Here is a 23,741-nt window from a genome sequence, read left to right on the forward strand (position 1 = left end):
CAAGCCAGGTTGTGCGCCTCCCGCTTCACACCAGGCAGCCGCGCTGATACCGCTATTGTGGGTCGTTTGCAGTGAGTGAGAGCGGAGTCGCGCCCGCTTACCACGCACATTTCTCCATACAGCGATATTGAATTTGCATCTGGATATAGAAATCTGTACTTATCTTGGGTATATAATCGCTATCGTTTGAGAGTAATACAATTATTCCGTAAAGCCTGCCTCGTGTCGCAGGTTGGTACACACCATTAGTTAAGTGTCCCCCCCAAAATGAGAAACCTCGCTGACTATCCACGTTCGAGCCCAGGTCCAACCACTCAGCCCTTAGTTTGCAACACCGAGTTGCATTCTTTGGGCTGAGTGGTGACCTGGGAGCTGAAATACGTGTTTCTCTCTCAAGTCAGGACCTGGGTATTAAACCCCACCTTACCTCAATACTCTTCGGAGTTCTCAAATACAATACATACACCTCAGACATAAAGATCTGGAGGAAAAGAGCACCGGTGTATCTTCTTTTTTGCCCTTTCTTTTTGCCCAGCTAAGCGAAGTGAAGGCAGCGCAAATAGGCAGCTACCGTGTTCCTGTCACTATGTTACCCACGCTCTCACCTGCCGACTACCCGCTCACTCACCTTCCTACTATCTCTCTACCCTGGTGTTCCCGCTAGCCTGTATCTTTTGGAGATACATATCCTCTGCTACACTTTTCCACCCAAACACACCCTGCTAGCTTCCTACAATATCTAGTTCTGAAGATGTCTAACCCTGCAGCCCTTGTTAGACGCGTCGGCGAGCCTTCTGAGTACCAGCTTCTGCGTGAGGTACTTCGCCGCAAACTCATCAAGGTTTCACCAGCTCTCTATCCTAATATCACGCTCGACCAAATCCTCGCTGCGAATGGCGCCAACAACATGTACCCCTACCAAGAGTAAGCATTATCACATTCCCCAGAAGAAGGTCGTAGAGTGCGCTGACGATTCCTGCTAGTCATCCGCTCGCCATGCAAGTCAACATGGGCGCCACCCTAGCAGGCGTCCTTTTCCGTCGCGGGGAAGTGAAGTACAACATCAAGAACCGCGTTCCGATGGGCCAATGGAGCTTTGAAACCGCCTTGGCCTACTTCTGCAGCAACAGCAACGACAACATCAGCTTCTCAAGCTACTTTCGACAGACACGCGCTCGCCTTTACCTCGCCGCGTACGCCAAATACGAGAACAAGGCCACGAACGTCCAGAAGATCTACATGCTCGCCTGCGCTGAAGAGAACGGAAACAAGCGCATCCAAGACCGCGGCTTCAAGCCCACCCACTATCGCGAGCGCTTCATTCACGAGCTGCTACAGAACCCCCAAGACTTCGATATCTGCACGCAGAACCGCAACAAGGGTATCCTAAAGGATATGCGCCAGCTAGTCGAGTCCTGGAAGCTGGTTGAGAGCAACTTCGATCCAGACAACGTCCGCCACCAGAAGCTGGCTCAGATTGGACCGGCTCTCGTGGAGTTCTTCGAAGCTGAACACATAGTCAAGGATGACAAACCGGATAGTATTCCTGGCGTCAGCCCTACCAGTGTCATCGAGCTCGATGTCACCAAGTACCAACCCTTCACCGCCGACTATCGCATCTTGACGGGACTCTTGAAGGCTATGCAGGGTTTCCGTACCTACGAGACTGTCGACATCCTGGTTGTGGACGACATCGCTGATGGTCTTGATGGCTTGAAGGTTTCCAATGACATCGGAATGGATGTCACACCGGTTGAGGGCCCAGCGCGACCTGTCTTGCATGTCCTTACTATGCCGGAGGTCGATCTTTCCCGCTTGGGTGACGTTGTCACACTGAACTTCGATTGAGCAGCATTTTGGTTCTCTACAACCCTGTTCGGACAAGTAACAAACTATTGGAGATAAAATTGGCGTCGATACATACTCGGCGACAGTAGGTATAGGTATTTAGGTTGTCGGTAGATCTTCACGGTACTGGGTGGGCAGATTTCGTCCGCTGGTTAGCTTGCTAAGAGTCAATTTCAACCGCCATGGTCACGAACGAAGCACATATGCTGAAAGAGTTGCATGTACATTATGTCTACTTCGATCATTTTCACCTTCATCTCACATTCATTCTATCGCGCTACCCATCTAATATTGAGGCTTGTTGTCGCATTTTACAACCGCGTGGCCCGGGTTCTCCGCTTTCCCGATGGACTCTGTCCAATTTTATCCCGTGACTCCGCGCAATGTTTGCTCCATCACGTCATTTACCATCCTAAGGTTTTAGTCAGTCGCGCAGTGCGTTCTCCGCGTCCTCTTCACTGCGATCGACACTGTCCGCTTACACTCCGCCACCAACATGGACGACAACACCGAAGATATCGAGAAGATATCGCAGAACTTGACACCTGAAGATATGACGGCGCTTGAAGAGCTTCTCCGCCGCAAGACTGACAGAGTACCTAACGGCCTCCGCGCCCAGCAGACGCTACCGCTCAACGCCATTCTCTCCCCTTCCACGCAGCAACAGTACTTTCCCTATGAAGTGTAAGTCTTGTTTCTTATCCCCAAGTCCAGTCAAAAACTTGCTCATACTAACGACTACATAGTGCTGATGTCGCAGAAGGCGCGACATTCGCCGGTCAGCTCAAGCAACGCGGCGCCATCGCGCGGGCGATGCAATCGTTCACCCCCATGTCGGAATGGCCGGTTCAAACCATACTCGCCTACTTCACTTCCAACGTCAATCGTCATATGTGCTTCTCCCGCTACCTCAAGCAAATGCGTGTTCGGCTATTGGTCAATCTGGTGTCACTGCTCAACAAGACTGACACACCCATGATGGCGGTATGTCTTCTCGAGACCTTAGGCTCTTGGGCTACATTGCGACCGCAGATATCACTTTACTAACGCCGTTCTACAGGCCTACACACTAGCCTGTATGGAATACGTCCAGCACCCCAGTCTCGGCGCCCAGTTCGATCCCACGCATCCCAAAAAACACCAGCTCGCCTTCGTCCACATGCTGAAATCCAATCCCGACGATTTCATCGTCCTCAGCGGCGACGCACGCAACGAGTATGTCCGAGCGAAGCTGACTACGTACCTCGCCGAAGCACGCAATGCATGTCCAGATTGGGCCCAAGTACCTCCCCCGACACGCGCCTTGTTCGACTTCTGCTTCCAGGGCGGTCAAGATCAGATGAATGAGATGGCGCAGAAGGTGTTGACTAAGAAGAGAAAGAGGGGAAAGAAGAAGACTACGCCGTCGGTACCGCAGGGCGATGTGCCGTTTGTGTATAAACGTGTACTGCCGCCGTTGTTCGATTATGACGACAGTAGGATTAAGAAGGTGTGTGCTGGGAATGCGTTGCTGGAGGGGCTGATCGAGGGGATGCCTGGTGTGAGGGTATTGGATGAGAAGGATGGTACTAAGGATGATTACACGGAAGATGCTGAGAGTGGCGAGGAGCTCAAGGTGTCTGGGGTTGAAGAGCCGGGTGAGGGGTTCGAGAAGGGTCTGGATGACATGGTAAAGGAGGAAGGTGGTGCTAAGGCTGTGGGAAGTGTGGATCTGACATCGTGGTATGACTGGAAAAACGTATAGAGACGAGTATTCCTGCCACTCCTCAAGATGCTTTAGGTGCTTGAGATTACTTGTGGGTGAAGAGGGCTGGGTTTGGGATGTAGACATCTGGGTATGCTTTGCTTACTTCAGCGTACTCTCAGTACTCAAATAGCTTATCACGAGTCTGGTTGCCGACTACATAGGCTTACGGCGACATGTATGTTGCTCTACACATTTGGTGAATAGCTCCCAGATCAGCCATACGGTAGACGAAACAACTCAATGAACAAGTAAGCCTAGCACCCTTCAACACACCATGATCTTCCAACATCGCTCTTGATCATACCTCTTGCAGTCTACATACATGTCGAACGACTGCACACAACCCTCGTATCCTTAGCGAATGCCTCCTAGGTCAACTCAACATTTCACCACGCAGTTGCCAGCACGATTGTAGTCCTCAACCTACTGCGTGTAGAATCATCACAATCCATACATCTATCCCCCATCTGATCATCCGGCCTGATACACAGGGTTCTCGGTCTTGTAATACATAGTCTTGACTGGCTGCTGTTGAGACGCATACCTTCCTTTAGCTTTTGCACTCTCCTCTCTGCTCTTCCTCCTCCTATCCACTATCTGAAGAGTGCGGAGTTGTTGGTCGGATAGGCCGATCAGACCTTTGGCCTTACGCGGGGTGCTAGTGAGGTTGCGGTGGGGATCGTTGCTGGTATGGTATGAAGATAGATGACCGGGCTGCGACTGTGTGGCAGGAGGCTGTTGGGAGGGTGAAGACTCGGCGGAAGTAGCCGCGGGATTTAATCTTCGGTGTCTTGAATCGCGGCGCTGCGAACGTGGGAAACTGGGGTTCGCAGCTTCTGATGACACATCATCTGCGCTATTGCTACGCCGGGGGTAAATGGCCAATCCAGACGGTAGATGCGTCTTGGCCTCCATCTTGTAATTCCAACCCTCGCTACCCCCCTCCTTCATCTCCGCGTCCCAAAACCTGACTAAATCCGACATCTCAATCATACAGTGCCCTTTGTCCCGCATATGCGTCTGCACAGCATCTACACTTCCTTTTTCTTGTCCACAGTAGAGACACTCGTGGTATTCGTAAACCAGAACGGCCAGATACGAGAGAAGAGACTCTAAAGAGTAGAGTCGCGAAGGCGCGGGTACGAAAAGGCTGTGCTGGGTTGACATGTGGTCTAGATTTGTGATCGGAGTGGGAGAGGAAGAGGGGCAGAAGAGACATCTTGTCGAGGACGAAGTATTGGAATATTCCTCTTGTGTATCTGCTCTCGGTGGTTTGGAGTTAACATCGCTTCCGCTGGCGGTGTGTGAGACTACTCGTGGTCTCCGTATCAGAGCATCGTCGTTCTTTCTCGGTTGTTGCGTGTCATCCTCGCTCTTACCTTCTAGCATCCCAAAGTCTTGCTCGGATAAAGCTGGAAGTTCAGAAATGCGCCTTTTGAGATTGTGGATACTGTCACAGAACGTCAGTCCGACCACTTCCGTGTCTAGATGCTCGGGATGATCTTACTGCCAGGGTTGATGCATGTGTGCACGCTGTAGCGCACTGCTTGTGAAAGAAAGAGAACATGCGTTGCAAGGAAACGCTGTCCGCGCTTCCGATGTCATCTCTGAGGTTGTCTGTGTAGTTGTTTGTTGCGAAGGGGGTGTGGAGAAGAGATAGGTGGCTCTCGGCTGAGAAAGAAGGATAGTACGTCTCGTATGAAGGCGCGAATGCGATCGGCTTTGCTCTGGCCAATTGATGCATCCAGGCATTCGAATCTTATATAGGCAAATTAGTCGACTTACTGGCCCAGGGAGTATTGGCGACCACCAGGTCACGTGCCAAGCTATCCTCGGCGCAGCCATCTCAAGCCACAATGAGTCAATTCCACTCACTCCCACGCATACTCACTCAACACCATCCTGTTTCCCTGTTAGCTAATCAAACATCACTGCTAGCAGAGTCGATCCTGAAAGTACATTTTCAAATCCATTTTTTAATTGTCAATCATGATACCCATGCTCCCGCCAACTTTGCTTCTTCTTGTTGCTCTTCCGTTCATCCTTGAGCTTCTTCGTCAGCCCCAGCCCGTCAAGTTTGGAGAGTACCTTCTCCACGAGCTTAGTAACACTACTCCTCCTCTTTACTTGTTTAGCCGGTAAAGCAGTGATCCCTTGATCTTCAACGTGCGGCTCGCCTTCTTGGCTATACTGATCCTCATCCACGTTAAAGTGGTCGGATATGGGTGAGAATAATTGCTCAGCACTGCGGTGTGCGTAGAAGGACTGGCCATCGGTCTCGTATCGGATCTTGGTGTCATTGTCATAGCCTTTGACATAGCCCGGGCGAGACACACCGCTGATTTGTGAGACGCGAGAGGGAAAGTAGGTTGCTATCCCGTTTACCATATTGATACACTTGTGTTGTTCGTAGATGGGTGTTTTTGACGATGAGGGGGCTGGGGTCGTAGGGACTTTCTGAGATGTCCGGACATGCAGGTCGAGGCGGCGGCGGGGTGAAGGCTGGTCATCGGAAATGACAGAGTCGTGGCGCGAAGAATTATGAGAGGAGAGTGATTCCGAGGACGTGCGATCACTTTCCTCGGATGTCCGAATGTGAGAGTGAAGACGCGTTTGTCTGTCGGTGGGTAGCGATGGCAGTGGCTTCTGCTCATGTGCCATCATGATTGGATCCATGTTCTGGACACCGCGTCGGATTGACAAAGGCAGAGGCTGTGCCGATGATCGATTCAGTGCCACGAGGTCCTGCTCCTCCTGTGACTTCCTTCGGTAGTGAACGATCGGTTTCATATTACCATCCCAATCGACGATCATAGTGCCCTGACTAGCTGGCCGATTGTTCTGAGCAGGTGCGATAAGAGATTGCCATGTTGCCGCATGGTCATCGATCATTTGCGTTAATTCCGTTGCAGCTCCATAACGAGAGCGAACTCTGGCATGGTGCGTGGGTCGGTATTGGGAGCCTTCGCTGTGATTGCGAATGTGACGGGAAATGTTGCGTGGTTGAGGTAACTGCTGAAGAGTGCAGCCTGTGTCATGGCGGTCGGCGCCATGAGCAAAACCGTAGAACGACATAGCGTTGAGCGGCCGTGATTGTTGTGTTGAGTTGGTGGAAGGTGTCTACTTTAGTCTTTGTTTCGATATGTTCGAAACTGAGTCTTTGACGTTGTTAAAGTAGTAGAGCCGTGTAGTTACTGTGGGTTGTTGTTCCTGTGTGTGGTACGTTAGAATCGTATGGATGTTTATGGGAGGCAAGTTCTATAGACGGAGGAAGGCGCCATGGTATGTGCACAGTGCGATACGAACATCGCGTATAGTGAATTCATGTGCTCGATAGTGACGGGCTGTGGACGAGTGATGCTACCACATCGATGATCGTTCGTCCATTGTGAAAGTCAATAGTTGATGATGAATGTGACGGGCGGTCGAGGTTTTGAGATGAGATTAGTGTGAAGCGAATCTAACGCATCGTCATTAGCAAATTAAATACAATCCCGCTGGCATGCCAATACCCCACGTTTCGACATCGGTGGCCAACTTATTTCGAGCAACCCAGGTATACTATGAGTGCAATCTCTTCCGTCTACCCACGTTCTCTTACGTCTCGAGATGCATATGAACAGAAATGACGCAACAGATTGCTATGGAACATGTCAGACACAGGAAGGAAAATGGTATAGACCAAAAGCACAAACTCCGTGGCGAACGATGAAGGGGAAGAGTAAGAAAGCACAGCGCATGAACCCCGGGTATTACCAAGCTCCAAAAACCCTCGTGATGGATGAAGATGGCCTGAGAGTACCGAGAAAAGACAGATGAAACATCTAGTTCTTGTCCTTGCTGGATAGCTTGTCCTTGATCTTGCCGAAGAAAGAGCGGCGCTTCTTCTTCTTATCGTCAGCACCGGAAGCGATGCTCTGGCTGCCTGGAGTGCCCTTGGGAGAGACGTCCGAGTCTTTCCTGAGGTTCTTGGCGGGGCTCTCTGGGGCCAGCTGTGCGGCTGGGGCAGAGCTAGTGGCCTCGGTCTTGGTTGTCTCTACGCCGGTGGTGACAGTCGGCTGGGTCTGCTCGGTGGTAGTTGGCTCCTGCTTGTTGAATGCGACTTCGGTAGTAGAGTCGATGGGCTTGGAGGTTGGCGGCTGAGCAGGCTCCGATGCGGGCGCGTTGAGTAGGTTGGGCTCGCTGGAGGACTTGAGTGGCTTAGTGTCGACAAGGGCCTCATCGGAGAGACCGGCAGCATTTTGGCTTCCTACAACAGCAGCACTGGGAGCTGGCTCGCCGGTAGCCTCAGTTGACTTCACTTCTTGAAGAAGTTCAGTCTCCATAGCCCGCTTCTCGCTGACAGCCTCAGCATTGGTAGCGGCCTCGGGACTGACGTGTGCCTCCTTCTGGCTCTCGGCGACGACATCCGGAACATCACGAGCAACGGACTCGTTGACTGATTCCCTGGTAGTGCCGGCTACGACAGCAGCAGTTGCGCCGGCAACAGCGGTCGCAGCAACCGCAGCTCCCGCGGCAGTCGCAGCAGCAGGTGTGGTCTCAGCAGGTGCGGTCTCGGTGGTTGCAGCAGTCAGTACAGGAGCAGGCTCACCAGATTCCTCAGATCTTGGGAGCTTGTCCAGTAGCTCAGACTCGACAGCCGACTTCTCTGCTACGGCCTCACTGTTGGCAGCGGCTTCGGGGCTAGCGTGTGCCTCATGTTGGCTGTCAGCGACAACCTCGGGTACGTCGCTGGAGACGGTCTCAGAAGTAGCAGCAGGAGCAGTAGTGGCTGTGGCAGCGGAAACGGCGGGGGCTGGCTCGCCGGCCTCGTTGGTCTTGGGGACCTCGCGCAACAGCTCAGACTCCATGGCAGTCTTCTCTGCGACAACCTCGGGGCTGGATGCTGCTTCAGGACTTGCGTGTGCCTCCTTTTGGCTCTCAGAGACGACGGCTGGGATGGCAATGGCGGGAGCCGGAAGACCAGTCTCGTTGGTCTTGGGTACCTCGCTAAGAAGTTCCTGCTCCATGGCGGACTTCTCAGCAACAGCCTCAGGGCTGGCTGCGGCCTCGGGCTCCGCATGTGCTGTGTTCTGGCTCTCGGCAACAATGGACGGAACCTCATCGGCAGTGGAGGTGCTGGGCTCGTTCATGCCAGTAGCCTCAGCAGCCTTCTCCTTGGCAGAGTAGACAGCCGCAGTGAAGAGACCCGCACCAGCAGTCGCGCCAGCGGCAGCAGTGGCGGCGGCAGCTTTAGCTGTGTCGCTCAAACCAGCGTCTCCGCTAGCTGCGGGCGCCTCAGAGACGGTCTCCTTCAGCTCTTGCTCCATCTCCTTCTTGTCCATGACAGCCTCTGGGTTGGCAGATGCCTCGGGATCGACATGAGCCTCCTGTTGGCTTTCGGTGACAGTTTCGGGGACACCGCGAGGCTCTAGGGGAACTTGGGCGGCGAGATCGGCGGTTGTGCTGTGAGGAGCAGAGGATTGGAACGTAACGCCGGTGTCCTCCTCGACCTTGGCATCAGCGCCCATAGGGAGGCTCGATTCTGGGATCATGTTACCCATGACAGGAGGGATACCGAACATGCCACCCTTGGCGTCGCGCTCAGCCTGGGGAGTGAAGGCAAGGGGAGGGAGAGCATCGGACTTCTCGTAAGAAGAGGGGTCTGTCTTGACTGTGCTGTCGACGGTGTTGGAGGTCAAGGTACTGGCGTCGGGCACCGTCTCGCCAGGCGCAAGGTGGATGGGGTTGCCAGCGCCAGCAGTAGCGGGGATGGGCGCAATACCGAATGCAGAAGCCTCTTGCTCGGGTTCCTTGTCATGCTTGACAGTCGAGTCTACAGTGTTGTCTGTGAGAGTGCTCGCTTCGGGAACGGGCTCGCCAGGCGCAAGCTTGATGGGGTTGCCGAGGCCAGAGGTAGCGGGAATGGGCGCGACGTTGAAGGTCTGCGGTTCGCTGCCAGGTGTCTCTGCGTACGGTGTCTCGGGGAAGGCGCCAGGCACAGGAGAGTTGGACTTGGCGTCCTTCTCACTCTCTTTGGGCACAGCGCCGGCTAGCGCAGCGGTTGTGGACTCGGGCGCGGCAGAGGACATGGTGTTGACGGGCTCCTCGTCGACGATGTCTTCGGGCAGGAGGACGTTGTTGATGATACCGTGGCCGTCGTCTTCCTTGCGCGCGCTGTCGTTGGTACACCAGTTGCCGTTTACGACGAACTGTGGTAGAGTGTTAGCAGAGTCTGCGCAAACGGGGAAGCCGACGGTATGCGACGGGAGAGGTGCGCACCTTGTACTGAGTGTGGGTCTTGGGCAGCTCGACAGTCTTCTTGAAGATGCCATCCTCGTTCTCGAGCTTGACCGTCTTCCGCCAGTCATCGAAGGTGCCAGTCACGTAGACCTCATTGGCCGAGTGTTCCCTGTGCGCGTGTAAGCAGTTGGGCGCGGAAGGTGCCTAGGCGGGCGTGAGGCAGGCGCGAACGTACCAGGTGAAAGTATATTTGCCCATATCAGCGCAGCGATGGACGTGGATCAGGGATTGCAGAGTTGGGAGGAGGGAGTAAGACCTGTCTTGGGCGCAGGGAGGAGAGGTGTGGAGGTGGTTGGTAAGTCAGGATCAGGAGCTGCGTTGGGTGGAGCGAGCTAGCTTGCGGCTTGAGTGCGCGCTCGGACAGTTTGGGGAAGATGGAGCTTGCGACTGTTTTCGCGCGACAAACAGCAGCGATTTCAATGCAGACACAAACACAGAGTCAGGAGCGCGACAGATATGCCTTGTAGATGCGGAATTGGCGAGGCTGGCGGTCTGGTCGCGACAAGGCGCTGAGTCTGCAAGATTAGAGACGGCGCCGCCAGCTGCAGGAAAGCTTGGCGGGATGCCGTTCATCGCGCGAGCCCTGGAACACGCGGGACCGACGGCGAGCATGTGCAATGACGAAACCTCCATGGCGACGTGCTCAATTGCTGCGACTCTTCACAATTCTCAGGCCACCGTGCACAGTCGAATTGTGCTGCGCATGCAATTCGTATCCAGCCGCCTCATCTCGCAGGCCGAGCGACACGACGGCCCCTCCAGTTTTGCGCCGCGTGCCTGTGCGCCTCCCATGGCCGGCTTTGTGCGTCATCGCCATGTCCTGGACCTGTCGGGATATCTGGGCGGATTCCGGGGTCGCACGTGAGCTGCTGCTACCTACAGTAACCTATGTTGGGTACCACTCGATGGTTGTGTCGTCGCCTTATCTCAAATACCGTCTGGAACGCCTCTTGATCAGAGTTTTCGTGTCTTTCCTGCACCGCGTCTCAACATGTTGATGGATTCACCGCATCGGTGCCCATGTTGAATGTGTGGCTCACCGCCAATTGCAAGGTTGCGCCTCCCATGCCGTGCGCCGCTGAGCAACTGAATCCTATTGCACAAGCTGTGAAGGAGACTGCGTTTGATATAGAGTTGCTGTTGCAAGAGACCTTCCCGATGCTGTTCACCCATGCGGTCTTGCAGTTTGTGGTGCGGTGTCTGATGGGCACCATGAATGCGCGACTTGATGACGTGAGAGTCAATGCGACACCACAACACCATCCTGAATCTCGCTAGGCGACAAGAACTCGACAATGTGATTTAAGACAATCAAAGCTCGGAGCCGCGCCTGTCGACACAATGTCTCAGCTTGATCGTTCACGACTCAAGTGTGGGATATGTTAGTGCAAGCTCCAGTCTGCGCAGGCCAGGCAGCGGGAGCTAAAGCACGGCTTGAGCAGCTATGACAGCTATCGCAGCTGTCTTGCCCTGGTGCTAGAGGAGCTCAGTGGGCGTGGGAGTCACACCAATTGCGGCGGCGAGAGCTGGCAGCCGTCGCGTAAATGTCACCGTGGGAGCTGGGAGCCTACAGCGTGCGAGGGATTCTAGAGGCCTTCTGGAAGATAATAAGCCCCAGGAAAGCTTGCCTCGATCCTTACCAGTGACTGCCCTGCCCGCCATCCCACACCCGTGATCGCTCCTCCCGCACACGCCCCCTCTCCTGCGCATCCTCACCGCGCTCCTGCTGCTGCCAGTCCCCTACGGTGCAGCCTGCCATTGCGCCCCCCATTCACGCATCCGCTCTCGCGCTGACGCTACGTTCTCGCGGGCCCTCGCAGCACAACTGCCTCCATCCCTGCACGTCTCGCGACCGACGTCAAAGAGCTGCGCTTGACCCCTCACCACCACCGCCCTCATGTCCCTCCCTCCCGACTACTCCAACGAGATCGCCACGCTCGACCGCGAAATCCTCTCGCACAAGCCCCACGACATCCTGCAGTTCTGCGCCAACTTCTTTAATCGCCGTCTCGAGTCGCAGCGCACCGAATACCTGCTGTCGCAACAGCACTCCAGTCCCCAGGGCCGTGCCGAGAACTCGTTCCCCGGCAACAACCCCTTCAGCACCTCGCCCAGCGCCGGCAGCGGCTTCACCAAATCCACCATGCAGCGCCTCGAAGAGGAGGAGGAGAACGACACCATGACGTCGCCCACGGCCTCGACCTTTGGAGCTATCGACTTCAACCGGTCCCGCTCCACCAACAACAACGACGCGGGTGCGAGCGCATTCGGCGATTTTGGCGGCTTTGGCGGCTCCTCCAAGAACAACATCACCCAGATGCCGCCTCTGTCAGGCGAGGGCCAGAACTTCCCCAGCAACTACAACACCAACAGGCGCACCTCCGTCTCCGCCGAGTCTCTCAACCCCGCCTCCAGCGCCGCCGACAACTTCACCCCGCCCTTCCACCAGAAGACGCAGGACCAGCTATCGCGCCTCAAGTCAGCCGTCTCCGGCAACTTCCTCTTTTCACATCTCGACGACGACCAGTCGGCAATGGTCCTCGGCGCGCTGCACGAGAAGCCGATACCCACAAAAGGCATAAAGGTCATCTCACAAGGCGACGTCGGAGACTACTTCTACGTCGTCGAAAAGGGCGCCTTCGATATCTACGTCAACAAGTCAGGCAAGGTCGAGGCTGGCATGGATGGCGTTGGCGATAAAGTAGGCTCCGTCGGACCAGGTGGTTCCTTTGGTGAGCTAGCACTCATGTACAACGCCCCGCGTGCTGCAACAGTCACCTCGACGGAGTCGTCTACACTCTGGGCACTGGATCGCATCACCTTCCGCCGTATCCTCATGGACAGTGCTTTCCAGCGCCGCCGCATGTACGAAGGATTCCTGGAAGAGGTTCCTCTGCTGTCTACCCTGACTCCTTACGAGCGCTCCAAGATCGCCGACGCTCTCGAAACCAAGAAATACCCCCCTGGCACAACCATCATCCAGGAAGGCGATGTCGGCGAGTCCTTCTTCCTGCTTGAGTCTGGCGAAGCCCAGGTCTTCAAGCGCGGCGTAGATAGCGCCGTCAACCAATACCAGAAGGGCGACTACTTCGGTGAGCTAGCCTTGCTCAACGATGCTCCTCGCGCTGCCTCAGTCGTCAGCAAGACCGAGGTCAAGGTCGCAACACTCGGAAAGAACGGCTTCCAGCGACTACTTGGGCCCGTTGAGGGCATCATGAGACGGAACGATCCCAGCAAGGCTGCCTTCGAAGGCGATCATGTGGATCCGCTATCCAAGACTTCATAAGCGTGTTCTCGCAGGATTAGAAATACAGAATGCTCCACTCACACGGGAGGTGAGCGGCACTGTTATACACAGACGGAAGACTAGGGCGTGGACAATTGCGGCCGGGTGTGGTCCTGTCACTCTTCGGCGTTCTCGCATGTATTCCTACACTTCCTACTGTCACTAAACTTCGCTTAATGCCATGGAAGATGATACAACTTCCCCTCAGATCAGGAACGAGCTCTGGTATGAGCTGCTCTGTTACCTATACTCCACTGCGTACGATACTCATGCTTTAGACTTACACTTTCATGCTTCCCTTGGGCGACGATCAACATGTGACGTAGTATATAAGTTGCCAGGAAATATCCACGATGGTTTCCGCAACCCTCCAAGTCTGCGCTGCGTAAATGCCCTCATGTGCTCCTGCCCTCGCTCGCTCGCTCTGATGTGACATAATCACGGTGGCCCGTGCGTTGCCAATGGCGCTACCAGGCAGTCCGGGATGCAGGTGCGCTCTTCCCCTCCAACACCACACTCAATGGTCTGAGAGCGCTCTCACAACTCTAACATCACAGCAACACGAGCTCTGATCGAGACAACACGAAAATTTTATTCAGCAAGAATAGCCATCCTCCTCTGCCAAGTGCTTCTGCTCCACACCGCCTGGTGATCGTCATGCAGTCATCGTGGCGTTCGCCTCTGAAGACATGGGTGTTCAATGCGTGATAGCGTATGTGGATGAAGACTCGTAGGTACGTCCATGATGGTACCTGGGAAAAACTGTCGATATGCTGCTCACGATCCCTAACAGAGCTTCAGGCGATCGAGGGCGGGCTACTTATGGCTCGCAGCTGTACACGCTATGAACACTAACGAAGCGTCTTTCGGTTCTCCATATACTTCATCGCGATTACTACGCCGTTGGTAATACTAGCAAGAACGTAGCACATCTCCACAAGACGCTTCGTGCCGTTAACGACTCGTCCTAACTACCTACCGAGGCATTGCTGCTTACAGCTCTCATGTATCAACAAAGCAAAAGAGCGACGGCAACCCCGAGCAAACGCGGGCGAATGCAATTCTCGTGAATGGAAACTCGCGCTTCACATCAACTGAAGAAGAAGTGATCGACTATATCTACTTTTCTGGGCAGCAAATCGTCATGTGCGCTGCCTCACAGCCCCGTTCCTCAAGACTTCGCGATTTCCGATGCAGTGTGCAGCATGCAGCATCTTGCATGCAAGATCGCAATGTTCAGAGCGTTGCTTTTGAACGATACGGGCACGGCAGACGCGCCTAGTTGATAGTGTAGCAGCGGATACCTACCCCTGCATACACTATGACGCATTCGACGGACCAATGTCTCTGCGAATCTCAGTCTGAGCTTACAATTACAACGGGCTGATGCAACTGGACAGGCGGTCTCAAAATCTCAAAGCGATCCAATGACCGGAAGCTGTGCATTTCTCATCGCGTGCACCTGCAGCTTATATGCAGCAACCGGGGTGGATGGACACTAAGACTAAACTGGGAAAATGGGTCTATTATCTACAAGCATGCCAACGCCGTTCACGCACAACTTGGCCGTATCTTCGTGGTTCAAATCGCGCGTGTCGGAGTGTGCGGGCGTAAGGAAATCGGTCTGGCTGCTCCAAACTAGCATGAAATACCCATGTGAGTATCTGGAGACCTATCTAACTCTCCCTCGCGGGTCTGTCTCACTTCGTTGCAGTACGCCTCGGTAGAAACTCTTGGCATCATCAAGAGATGTTGTAGCGGTCTGTATGCCGTAGCAGGCATGTCCACGTTCCCGGCGCTCGGTCGTTGATGATGGTGCTGCACGCATCAGCCACACACTACGTTGAGGCTACTCCTTCCCTCCCGCAACGTTCTGCGGGCCAGGGAGCTTGTGGCGCACATCGGATTTCGTACGGGACGATGGGCGGTGACCGCATTCGCTAGGAAAAGCGACTATGCTCCACTGCCTGACATCGATTCGGTATGTACTGTGGCAGGGTAGTCATACCGGCGTGCGCGACGTACAGTTGATCAAGATCACACTGCAAAGAGAATGTCCACGTTGTACGCTGCGAGATCCACTTTTGATCCTCGATACTGGCCTATTTTGGGTTGGGTATGGTTCATGAAACATGGACCTCCATCCACAGTTGTATGGGGACAGCCGAGATCAGTTCGGCACTGGAGTCCCTTTGGTGTGTCCCAGTGTGGCTGTGGCATGTGGCTTCAAGGTAGGTTAGCACTGATCTGAAGCATCGCATACGGTACCTGGATCTTACGTTATCTGTCGACTGCGTACACATCCCTCTACTTATGACCTAAGATCGTTCGCGATACATAATGTCTCAAGCAGCATCAACTCGATTCTTTCCACAGCTCTCGAACCGCCTACAACTTCGCATCGCACTTTCGACATGGCCTCATCCAGCGATCAAAAGGCATCCAAGAGACGCGTCGGACGCCAACGCCAACCACCCCTTGCACCTGGACCTCCATTCCAGTTTGTCGTCGCCAGCCACCCGGATGATTTCAAGGAGGTGGAGATCATGAGAAAAGTGCGGTCGCACGTCATGTACACACACCGCGAAACCTTGTCACCTACGGACACAGCTGGCAGTCGAGAAGGCAGTAGCACACCAAATGTCACGACACGCACACCTAGCCCAGCGACAGCCAGTACGAGCAGCATATCACAAACAAGTGCTTTACAGGCAGCCACTTCCTCAAGACATCATGGCAGTGGGTGGGAACAAGATGCGCATGGCATTCAAATACCATCACCATCTACCCACCCCGTGCGAGTGCTTGCCGCTCGGATACATTCCGCAATCACCGAAGCATCCCCTCATGGCCAGACCCGAGCCTTCGATGAGGCTCCTGGGTACCCTTTCCCCGGGGGTAACGCTCCGCGGCATGAGCTGTTGGAAGATTTGAAGCGTGAATGGATTAGCACTACCACTTTCTACTGTTACGGTTTGTCTCTTTCTTTCTCTACATCAAACACTCACTGATGGCAGCAGATCAAGCGTGGATGCAATACGTTTGCGGCAATCATCTTTCGTTCCTTAGCCACGTACACGCGACACTGGTCTATCAAGATCTCGACGACGGCCTACTATACGACAGTGATCTTACTGTATATGCGAGGACCAGGATGCTGGGGCTGTTTCATGGCCGACTGGACACTGATGATACCACCATCCTCAGCATACTCCATATGCTTATCAGCGAAATCGGTAGCCCTGAAAAAGATGCTTTTGGAGTACATCAGGATGGCTTGGTGACCTGTGTAAGGAGTCGACGAGACGGGCTAGGCCCGAACATTGCGACGTTCATGACCTTGTAAGTTCTACTTGCTCAATTTTTGCTATCCACTAATTCGGCCAAGGGTCATGCTCACTTGTGCCGTCTGTCGCGGGCAGAACGAGTCGGCGGAACTCACACCACGATCGTCTTCTGAAGCCTGGGTCGGTCACAACAGTCCGATCTCGCCGCTATTAGCCTCCCAGGAGCACATACCCCCTCTATACCACAACGGCTCAACAACTACCAACGACATCATCCGAAAGATGCAGAGGTGTACCTACATCTTCCTGGCAAGATGGACGCACAAAGGTGACCCTCATATGATTTCAAGCGGCCAGATAGCGACATGCGACGCAGAACTACAAGACATATATTCCGATCTGCTTCTACTGCCCTCTGCAGAATACGATACACAGCCTGACTGGATCTACGAGAGCTGTCGTATTGCTGCTCTGATCTACTGTAGATCGGTAGTTCATGGTGCAACACTTGCGGATTCGGCAAATATCATGCACGCAAGCATATCTGGCTCTAGCTCCGAAAGCGTTACTCTCCTTGCAGCCCTACATTCTGCTCTCGCCAAATCAGAGGTCCAAACTTGCTGGGGATTCGACCTATCTGGCGCTTTCCTCTGGGTAGCTCTTGTAGGCGCAGCGGCGTCATGGTCCGCACCGCACTCCTCTTCAGATGAGGCATTGCAGGCTTCAGCTTGGATGAGGAAGTGCTTTGCGCTATATGCAGTCAGAGCGGCAGTCTCGGTTCCTTTCGACTGTGCTGACGCCACGATACAAGCCTTGCGCACAATGCTGCAGGTCCGGCGGTTTATAACTGTCAAGATGGGCCCGGCCCTCCCTTAATGAGGTCATCGCGCATCTCCATACTTGTTGTAGGTGCTTGTATTCTCACTTTCCTAACTCGTCATCTGTATAACAGTCGTTTCATTCACGTCACTTATTTCATTGGTCGAAGTCTGATGGCTGCTACAGCCGCGGAAGGACCTCGCAGTCAGTCTCATCTTTTGTCATCTCTACGCCTACGCCGGTTCGTACGACTGGGGTCATACATGCAATTTTCCTTGTCAACTTTTCGGTTTTGTATTAGCGATTTCACATTAGCTTGTCTTCAGAGCACGATGCTCAGAATCAAATTTCATGCTGGTCGTGCAAGAACATTCGCCCTTTGGCTACTGTCATCTTTCCCCATGCAATTCAATCCAACACCATAGTGTACTAATCGGGATACGCGCAAGTCGTCTCCCCGGCCGAAGCACGTTGGAACGGTCGGGCAACAGCCGAGCAGCGCCCTGCAGCCCATAAGGCTGAATCGCCAGTATCTCACCGTTCGTACATTATAACCGAATGAACCAACCGAGGAGCAGCGCGGCAAAGGGACGAATGTATCAGGCAACTCGTGACGACCAAGGCCATAGCACAGTCCACTTACGGTCAGATTCTAGGCCCTGGACACCTTAAACAATCCTTCCTCCGTCCCATGAACCAGTCACGCAGCCTTCCGCACCCCCACCGTCAGCAAGTGCTACACCGCAGCGACCATCTCCACAACGACCGACCGACCGAGTGAACTGGTCACTAGCCACACTCCACAGCCACAAGTAATCGCGAATGCAGTAACGCGCGGCACGGTCTCACCCCACCTCCCATCTTACACCGTAAGTTGGGCCAACGGACCAAATGCTCGCGCCAAAAAAAATACGCCATGGGGATACCGATGATGACCACCCTTGCCACGCTCCCTCCTGCCATGCAATATAGGGCTGAGCAGGGAACCCGATCCTTCTGCCTAGCGAACCAAAGTTTGGAACTTTGTGGCGACCTGCGCTTGCTGCGTCCTGCGGCTGCGGGTTGCGATATGCAGCCTTGTGGGGCACAGGGCTGCGCGCAGGGCATGGCATGAGGGGTTGTGGCGGGGGTTTACGCCGCTCGTTGTGCTGGCCACACGTTAAGTGTATGCTGCGTGGCTGCGTTTTGTTGGGGTGCGTGCTTACTGTGACAAGATGGAGATAACGGTGGATGGAGAGGGGACGCGTTTTGTGTCGGACGGCGCCGACGGTGTAGTACAGTGTGTGGACCGAGGTTCGTTCTATTCATTTTCTTAGGTGGGCTTAGAGGATTCGGGACTAGTTTTGAGTGCCGTGCAGGCTTGTATACGGGGTACGTACGATTGGAAGCTGTATGCGAGAAGATGGAGGGCAGAGTTGTGTGTATTATCGCCTGCGCATGTCTTGGATTAGTGATCTCTGCGCCACTTGTTTAGATGTATTTGTAAAAGGATTTGTGAATTGCACCTGCACGCTATGCATATAACCTCACTTTCGCTCAAGAAACCAAGCCACGTGTACGCCCATCCCATGCATATATACACCTCCGCCATCGACTTCCTTTCCCATATCCACCCTCTCACAGCGCATCCCACCCCTCCTCAAACAGCGTCTTCTTGACCTTGAGCTCCTCCGCCCCAAGATACAGCGGCCTAACAACCTGCATACTGCCCGTCCCCAACTTAACGCTCTGCCCCATGATAATACACTCACTAACACCATCAATCGTATCCGTCTTGCCCCTCGCCGCCGCCTCAAACAAATGATCCGGCGTCTTCTCAAACGACGCAAGCTGCAACACACTATCCCTTGTCTTCTGCAGTCCAAAACGCGTGATACCAAAGACCTCGCCCTTGAACGTCATGACATCGGCTAGAAGCTGCATGTGACGCGGATCAATGTCCATGTTGCCCATGACATCTCCGATTTCACGCACAATGGTTGCGCGGGCGGCTTCGATGCCGAGCACGGTTTTGACTTCCATGACGTGGTTGGATTTTGTGTTGTAGGGTTCTATTCCGGGGGTTGTCATGCAGTCGCGGAGGCCGTAGCCTTCGACTAGGAGTTGGCATTCGTACTGGCCTTGGGCGTTGGGACTGCTTTCCTTCTTGATGATGGCGCGCGTGCAGTCGGGGTAGCCTTTGATGACGACGTCGGGGATGAGGGCTTTGACTTGTTGGACGCGCTCGAAGAATTCCTTGTGGTTGCGCGAGGTTTTTGTGGGGCGCTTTTTCGCGGCATAAGGGTCGGGAACTTCGACGCGGATTATGGATGAGGATATGCGGACGTTGGCGCCGGCTTTGCCCCATTTGAGCGGCTTGTGGGCGTTGATTGCTGCGGCGATTTCTTGAGGTGAGACGTCCACGAAAAGTTGGTTGATAGTGTCCCAGTCGATGCGCATAGCGATGTAGGCGCCGTTGGGGTGCCACACATCTTCGACGTAGGAGATGACGTCGCGCAGGTAGGTCTTTTCCACACGCGCCTTGACGATTCGCGCAGCGGATTCGGAGACCTTGTTAGACAGCTCGCAAGCGATGACGGGAGTGGAGATGGCGGACGAGGCGTTGATGATTTCCTTGATACGGGGTACACCCTGGGTGATAGACATACCAGCGACACCAGCAAAATGGAAAGTCTTCAGTGTCATTTGCGTTCCGGGCTCACCAATAGACTGAGCACCAATAGCTCCAACAGCGTGACCCGGCTGTACTCGTGATCGATGGTATTTGGTTAGACAAAGCGTTATGAAGGCCTCGAGCGCGCTGTGTGAGATCTTCGCAATTCCATCAGCGAGGCCGTACTTTTCAGCATCGGCTGCGGATTGCTTCCTATCCTTCTTGCGATCGGGTTGCACTACTCCCAGGTAGGCAAGAGTTGTTTCGAGCTTCTGTGCCTTCTTGAAGATGTAGTCTTGCACGGTGTCGAGGAAGTCACGCAAAGACTCTTTTTGGTCGATGCCACCATCGGTCCTGTCGCGATACTCCAGCGGCGTTACGCCGTCGAGCTTGAACCTAGGATATTTGTTTCGTTCGGTATTTAGCTTTGCTTCTGTGTACTCCTTAACCTCCTGCGGCGTCAAGCCCGACTCGGAGTTGTCCCATGTCGACGTTACGGCATGCGAGAATGTCCTGTCGAAGTGCACAGGTTTTGCCTTGCCCTCCATGTCTACAGGATCGAGATTATCGTCTCCGTACTGGAATTGAACTACAGTTCCGGAAGAGTTCCGGACAGTGTCGTCGTATTGTGCAGAGAGATCTTCGAGTGATTTCATCAGTCGTCTACTCATGTAACCAGTCTCGGCAGTCTTGACAGCTGTATCGACCAAACCTTCACGACCACTCATAGCGTGGAAGATGAACTCGGAAGGTGTCAAACCCGAGAAGAAACTGTTACTGACGAAACCTTTCGATGCGGGCTGACGAGCGGCTTTGGGGAAGTGAGGTAGTGTTCGGTGGTGGAATCCATCTGCGACACGGGCGCCACCAATCATTTGTTGTCCGACGGAAGCAACCATTTGAGAGACGTTAATGTTGGAACCCTTGGAACCGCACTTGGCCATGAGTAAGGGCGAGTTCCATCTGCTGAGCTCTTCGAAACAGATGTCACCAGCCGCTTGACGTACACCGGACAAGATACCACCGATCCTGTTCTCCATCGTCTGCTCTTCGTCGCAACCGGGATCGCGCTGCAGCTTGCCCTCCTTGAAGTCCTTGATCAACTTGTCGCACTTGGCGTAAGCCTCTTCTACAAGATCCTGCTTCTTCTTGTTCAACTTCTCTCCGGGGGTAACGTCGCTGATGCCGAGAGAGAAGCCGTTGTTGGAGAGCCAACGTGCAGACAGCTTGGATAATCTGTTCATGCCCTGCACGGCGTGATCGGGGCCGAAATCTCGCATCATGACGTAAAACACCGAGTCTTTCTTACCGTCACCGACTGTCGCCTTGTCCATCACACCACACATGACCTCAGAGTTGCGAATGACAAGATACGCGTCGTTCTCGTTCAGATCGGGAGCTTGATCGGGGGTATTCTTGAACTGTTTGCATGCCGCTTCGAGGTTGATCAACACCCTGCAGCCCTTGTATGGCTTCATCAGCAGGTTGAACACTTGCTTTCCGGTCCAGAGTGCCTGTGGCTTCCATACAACCGGTGGTGGAATGTCGATAGGGTGCTTTTTTCCTGTGTCTGGGTCGAAGGCTCCTTCTCCGTTGAACATATAGTTTACAATCTGACAAAACGTTCGTCGATCGTAAAAGTTGTTCTTGTTACTGAGGAGATATGCTGCGGTAATGAAATCTTGGATAGCCGCGATAATCGGTGTTCCGTTCTTGGGGGTTGCAAGGTTGTATTTGACACCCATGAGCTCGGTAGCCTCGGTTCGCGCTTCTTCGGTTTGTGGAACGTGCAGGTTCATCTCGTCACCATCAAAATCGGCGTTGTAAGGGTTGCAGACACACTCGTTCAGACGGAAGGTCCTCCAAGGGCGGATTTTGGCGCGATGACTCAAGATACTGAGCTTGTGTAGAGAGGGCTGCCGATTGAAGAGAACAATGTCGCCGTCTTCGATGTGTCGCTCAACGATATCGCCAATTCTGAGTCGCTTCGACGTGGCTTCTAGCTTCTCGCCCGTGGTATCGAATCGCGAAAGACCAATAAGTGAGGTCTTATTAGGCTCCTTGTTTGGTCCCTGATCGCTGATGATGTAGTTGGCGCCGGGATACTTGTTCGATCCATTCTTCACCAATCTCCTCAGCTTGTCAATGTTGTACCGTGTGGCCTTTTCGGGGTATGTGAGGTTCTTCGCGATGCGCTGCGGGACAGCGACTTCGTCGATGCTCAGATTCGGGTCGGGACCAATGACAGTACGACCAGAAAAGTCGACACGCTTTCCGGAGAGATTCTGACGGAATCGGCCACCCTTTCCCTTCAAGCGCTGGGAGAAACCGCGCATAGTCTTCTGGAGACCCTGTTGTTTCAGGCCAGGCGCGTCGCTGTTGATGTACATGGCGATCTGCAGCTGCAAAAAGTCCCACTGTTCCATCAGGATCTGGAGAGGAAAGCCTCGCGCAAGCCCAGCGCGTATTATGCTGCTGATTTGACATATGTCTCCGATCTTGTTGGTCACGTCGTCCTCGGTCGCGCCGCCTTCCTGCATCACGGATGGGCGGAGCGCGACTGGTGGTACAGGCATGTACTCCCAGATCAACATCTCCGGTCGCGCATCCTCGGGTATCATGGCCAGCAGCTCGCAGTCCTCTGGTGATATCTTCTTGAACAAGTTGAGCGCCCTCAGCGGATGCATGTCGTCCACAGCCTTCTTCAGGTGCTTGTCCAGATCGGGGTTCGCGGATTTGGCGGTATCGAAGGACTGATCGAACTCGACTTTGCCGGCGGGTGGCTTCTTCGTCTTCGCGGTAGACCGGTTGAAGGCATCGTATCGGTTGTGGATGATCTTGAGCGGGTGGCCAGGGACCTTGCGGACAGTACCCTGCAGAGCGTTGCAGTATGGGCACGTCTTCTTCTTCCTGCAGTCGTCGAGAATCTTCTTGGTGACTGCGCCCTTGCGCAGAGTGTCCATGTCGGGCCGGCGCATACTGCGCAGATATCTCCGTCGCTCCACCTCATCCAGCAGCACGCGCGAACAGTCTTTGCAGATGCAGTTGAGCACCTCGATAATGTGCTTCAGGTACCCCACGTGGAAGGCCGGCAGCGCAAGCTTGATGTGACCGAAGTGGCCGTTGCACCTGTCGAGGCCTTCGCCACACGTTCCGCACTTTCCCTGCTTGCTCGAGATTCCCATGTGCGTGTCCATGGGCCCGTTGGCCGTGAGCGAGCGCGTGCCGTCGGCGGCGGGCTGGAGGTCGTAGACATTGCGGTCCGAGACTTCGAGGACGGCCTGGTTCACGATGTCCTGGTTGGAGTAGATGCCGAACTGGATGTGCTTGATGCGCGCGGGGATGCGGTCCACGACCTGCTGCTTGGCCGAGCTGCGCGGCGCCTCCATGGTGGCGGGGGGTGAGTGTGCGGGGTCGCTGAGGTGAGTTGATGCTACCGGGAGTCGTCGCAGTGGTCGTCGTCTCGCATAGTCGTCGCGTCGTGAGTCATTATCCAGGTGACAATAGAGCGCAGCAGCAACTTTCTCGTCGCGCCGCTGCAGATTTCAGGGTGGGGAACCTTCCCGTCGCGCTAAACCCACTAATGCGCCCTACTGCGGGCTGATAAGCTGATAGTACCCCGGAAGGCAGTCGTGACCAGGAGCATCACCGCCTGGTGGCTGCCTCACCATTGACCGTCTCTCTGCCCCGCCCACGGTGACGGCGAGGTTTGCAATAACTTCGCGTGAATTACTCGCTTTACCCTTCTTCCCACTCCTTCCACGCCAGCAGCACCTTTATCTACACGTTACTGGTTGCTCCTGCCTCCTGGCCCACGGT

The 23,741-nt window shown here is 54.3% G+C and overlaps 6 protein-coding genes across 6 annotated transcripts; 3 read left to right on the plus strand and 3 right to left on the minus strand.

The window, feature by feature from the left end:
- Window positions 1-751: 751 nt before the first annotated feature.
- On the plus strand, window positions 752-1,848 carry J4E88_007917 (uncharacterized protein; the record flags this gene model as incomplete). The annotated part of the gene is made up of 2 exons (XM_049401531.1): window positions 752-924; window positions 984-1,848. 2 exons carry the CDS (start codon window positions 752-754, stop codon window positions 1,846-1,848), a joined length of 1,038 nt encoding a protein of 345 aa, XP_049252604.1.
- Window positions 1,849-2,344: 496 nt separating this feature from the next.
- On the plus strand, window positions 2,345-3,592 carry J4E88_007918 (uncharacterized protein; the record flags this gene model as incomplete). Its single annotated transcript, XM_049401532.1, has 3 exons — window positions 2,345-2,532; window positions 2,595-2,832; window positions 2,909-3,592. 3 exons carry the CDS (start codon window positions 2,345-2,347, stop codon window positions 3,590-3,592), a joined length of 1,110 nt encoding a protein of 369 aa, XP_049252605.1.
- A 1,986-nt stretch (window positions 3,593-5,578) lies between these two features.
- On the minus strand, window positions 5,579-6,487 carry J4E88_007919 (uncharacterized protein; the record flags this gene model as incomplete). Its single annotated transcript, XM_049401533.1, has 1 exon — window positions 5,579-6,487. The coding sequence occupies one exon, from the start codon at window positions 6,485-6,487 to the stop codon at window positions 5,579-5,581; it is 909 nt and encodes a 302-aa protein (XP_049252606.1).
- Window positions 6,488-7,419: 932 nt separating this feature from the next.
- On the minus strand, window positions 7,420-10,510 carry J4E88_007920 (uncharacterized protein; the record flags this gene model as incomplete). The annotated part of the gene is made up of 3 exons (XM_049401534.1): window positions 7,420-9,786; window positions 9,857-10,021; window positions 10,505-10,510. 3 exons carry the CDS (start codon window positions 10,508-10,510, stop codon window positions 7,420-7,422), a joined length of 2,538 nt encoding a protein of 845 aa, XP_049252607.1.
- Window positions 10,511-11,774: 1,264 nt separating this feature from the next.
- On the plus strand, window positions 11,775-13,163 carry J4E88_007921 (uncharacterized protein; the record flags this gene model as incomplete). Its single annotated transcript, XM_049401535.1, has 1 exon — window positions 11,775-13,163. The coding sequence occupies one exon, from the start codon at window positions 11,775-11,777 to the stop codon at window positions 13,161-13,163; it is 1,389 nt and encodes a 462-aa protein (XP_049252608.1).
- Window positions 13,164-18,886: 5,723 nt separating this feature from the next.
- J4E88_007922 (uncharacterized protein) lies at window positions 18,887-23,311 on the minus strand (the record flags this gene model as incomplete). Its single annotated transcript, XM_049401536.1, has 1 exon — window positions 18,887-23,311. The coding sequence occupies one exon, from the start codon at window positions 23,309-23,311 to the stop codon at window positions 18,887-18,889; it is 4,425 nt and encodes a 1,474-aa protein (XP_049252609.1).
- Window positions 23,312-23,741: the final 430 nt, after the last annotated feature.

Source organism: Alternaria novae-zelandiae, assembly GCF_023758075.1.
Source record: "Alternaria novae-zelandiae strain BMP 2774 chromosome Unknown scaffold_17, whole genome shotgun sequence".
NCBI lineage: Eukaryota > Fungi > Ascomycota > Dothideomycetes > Pleosporales > Pleosporaceae > Alternaria > Alternaria novae-zelandiae.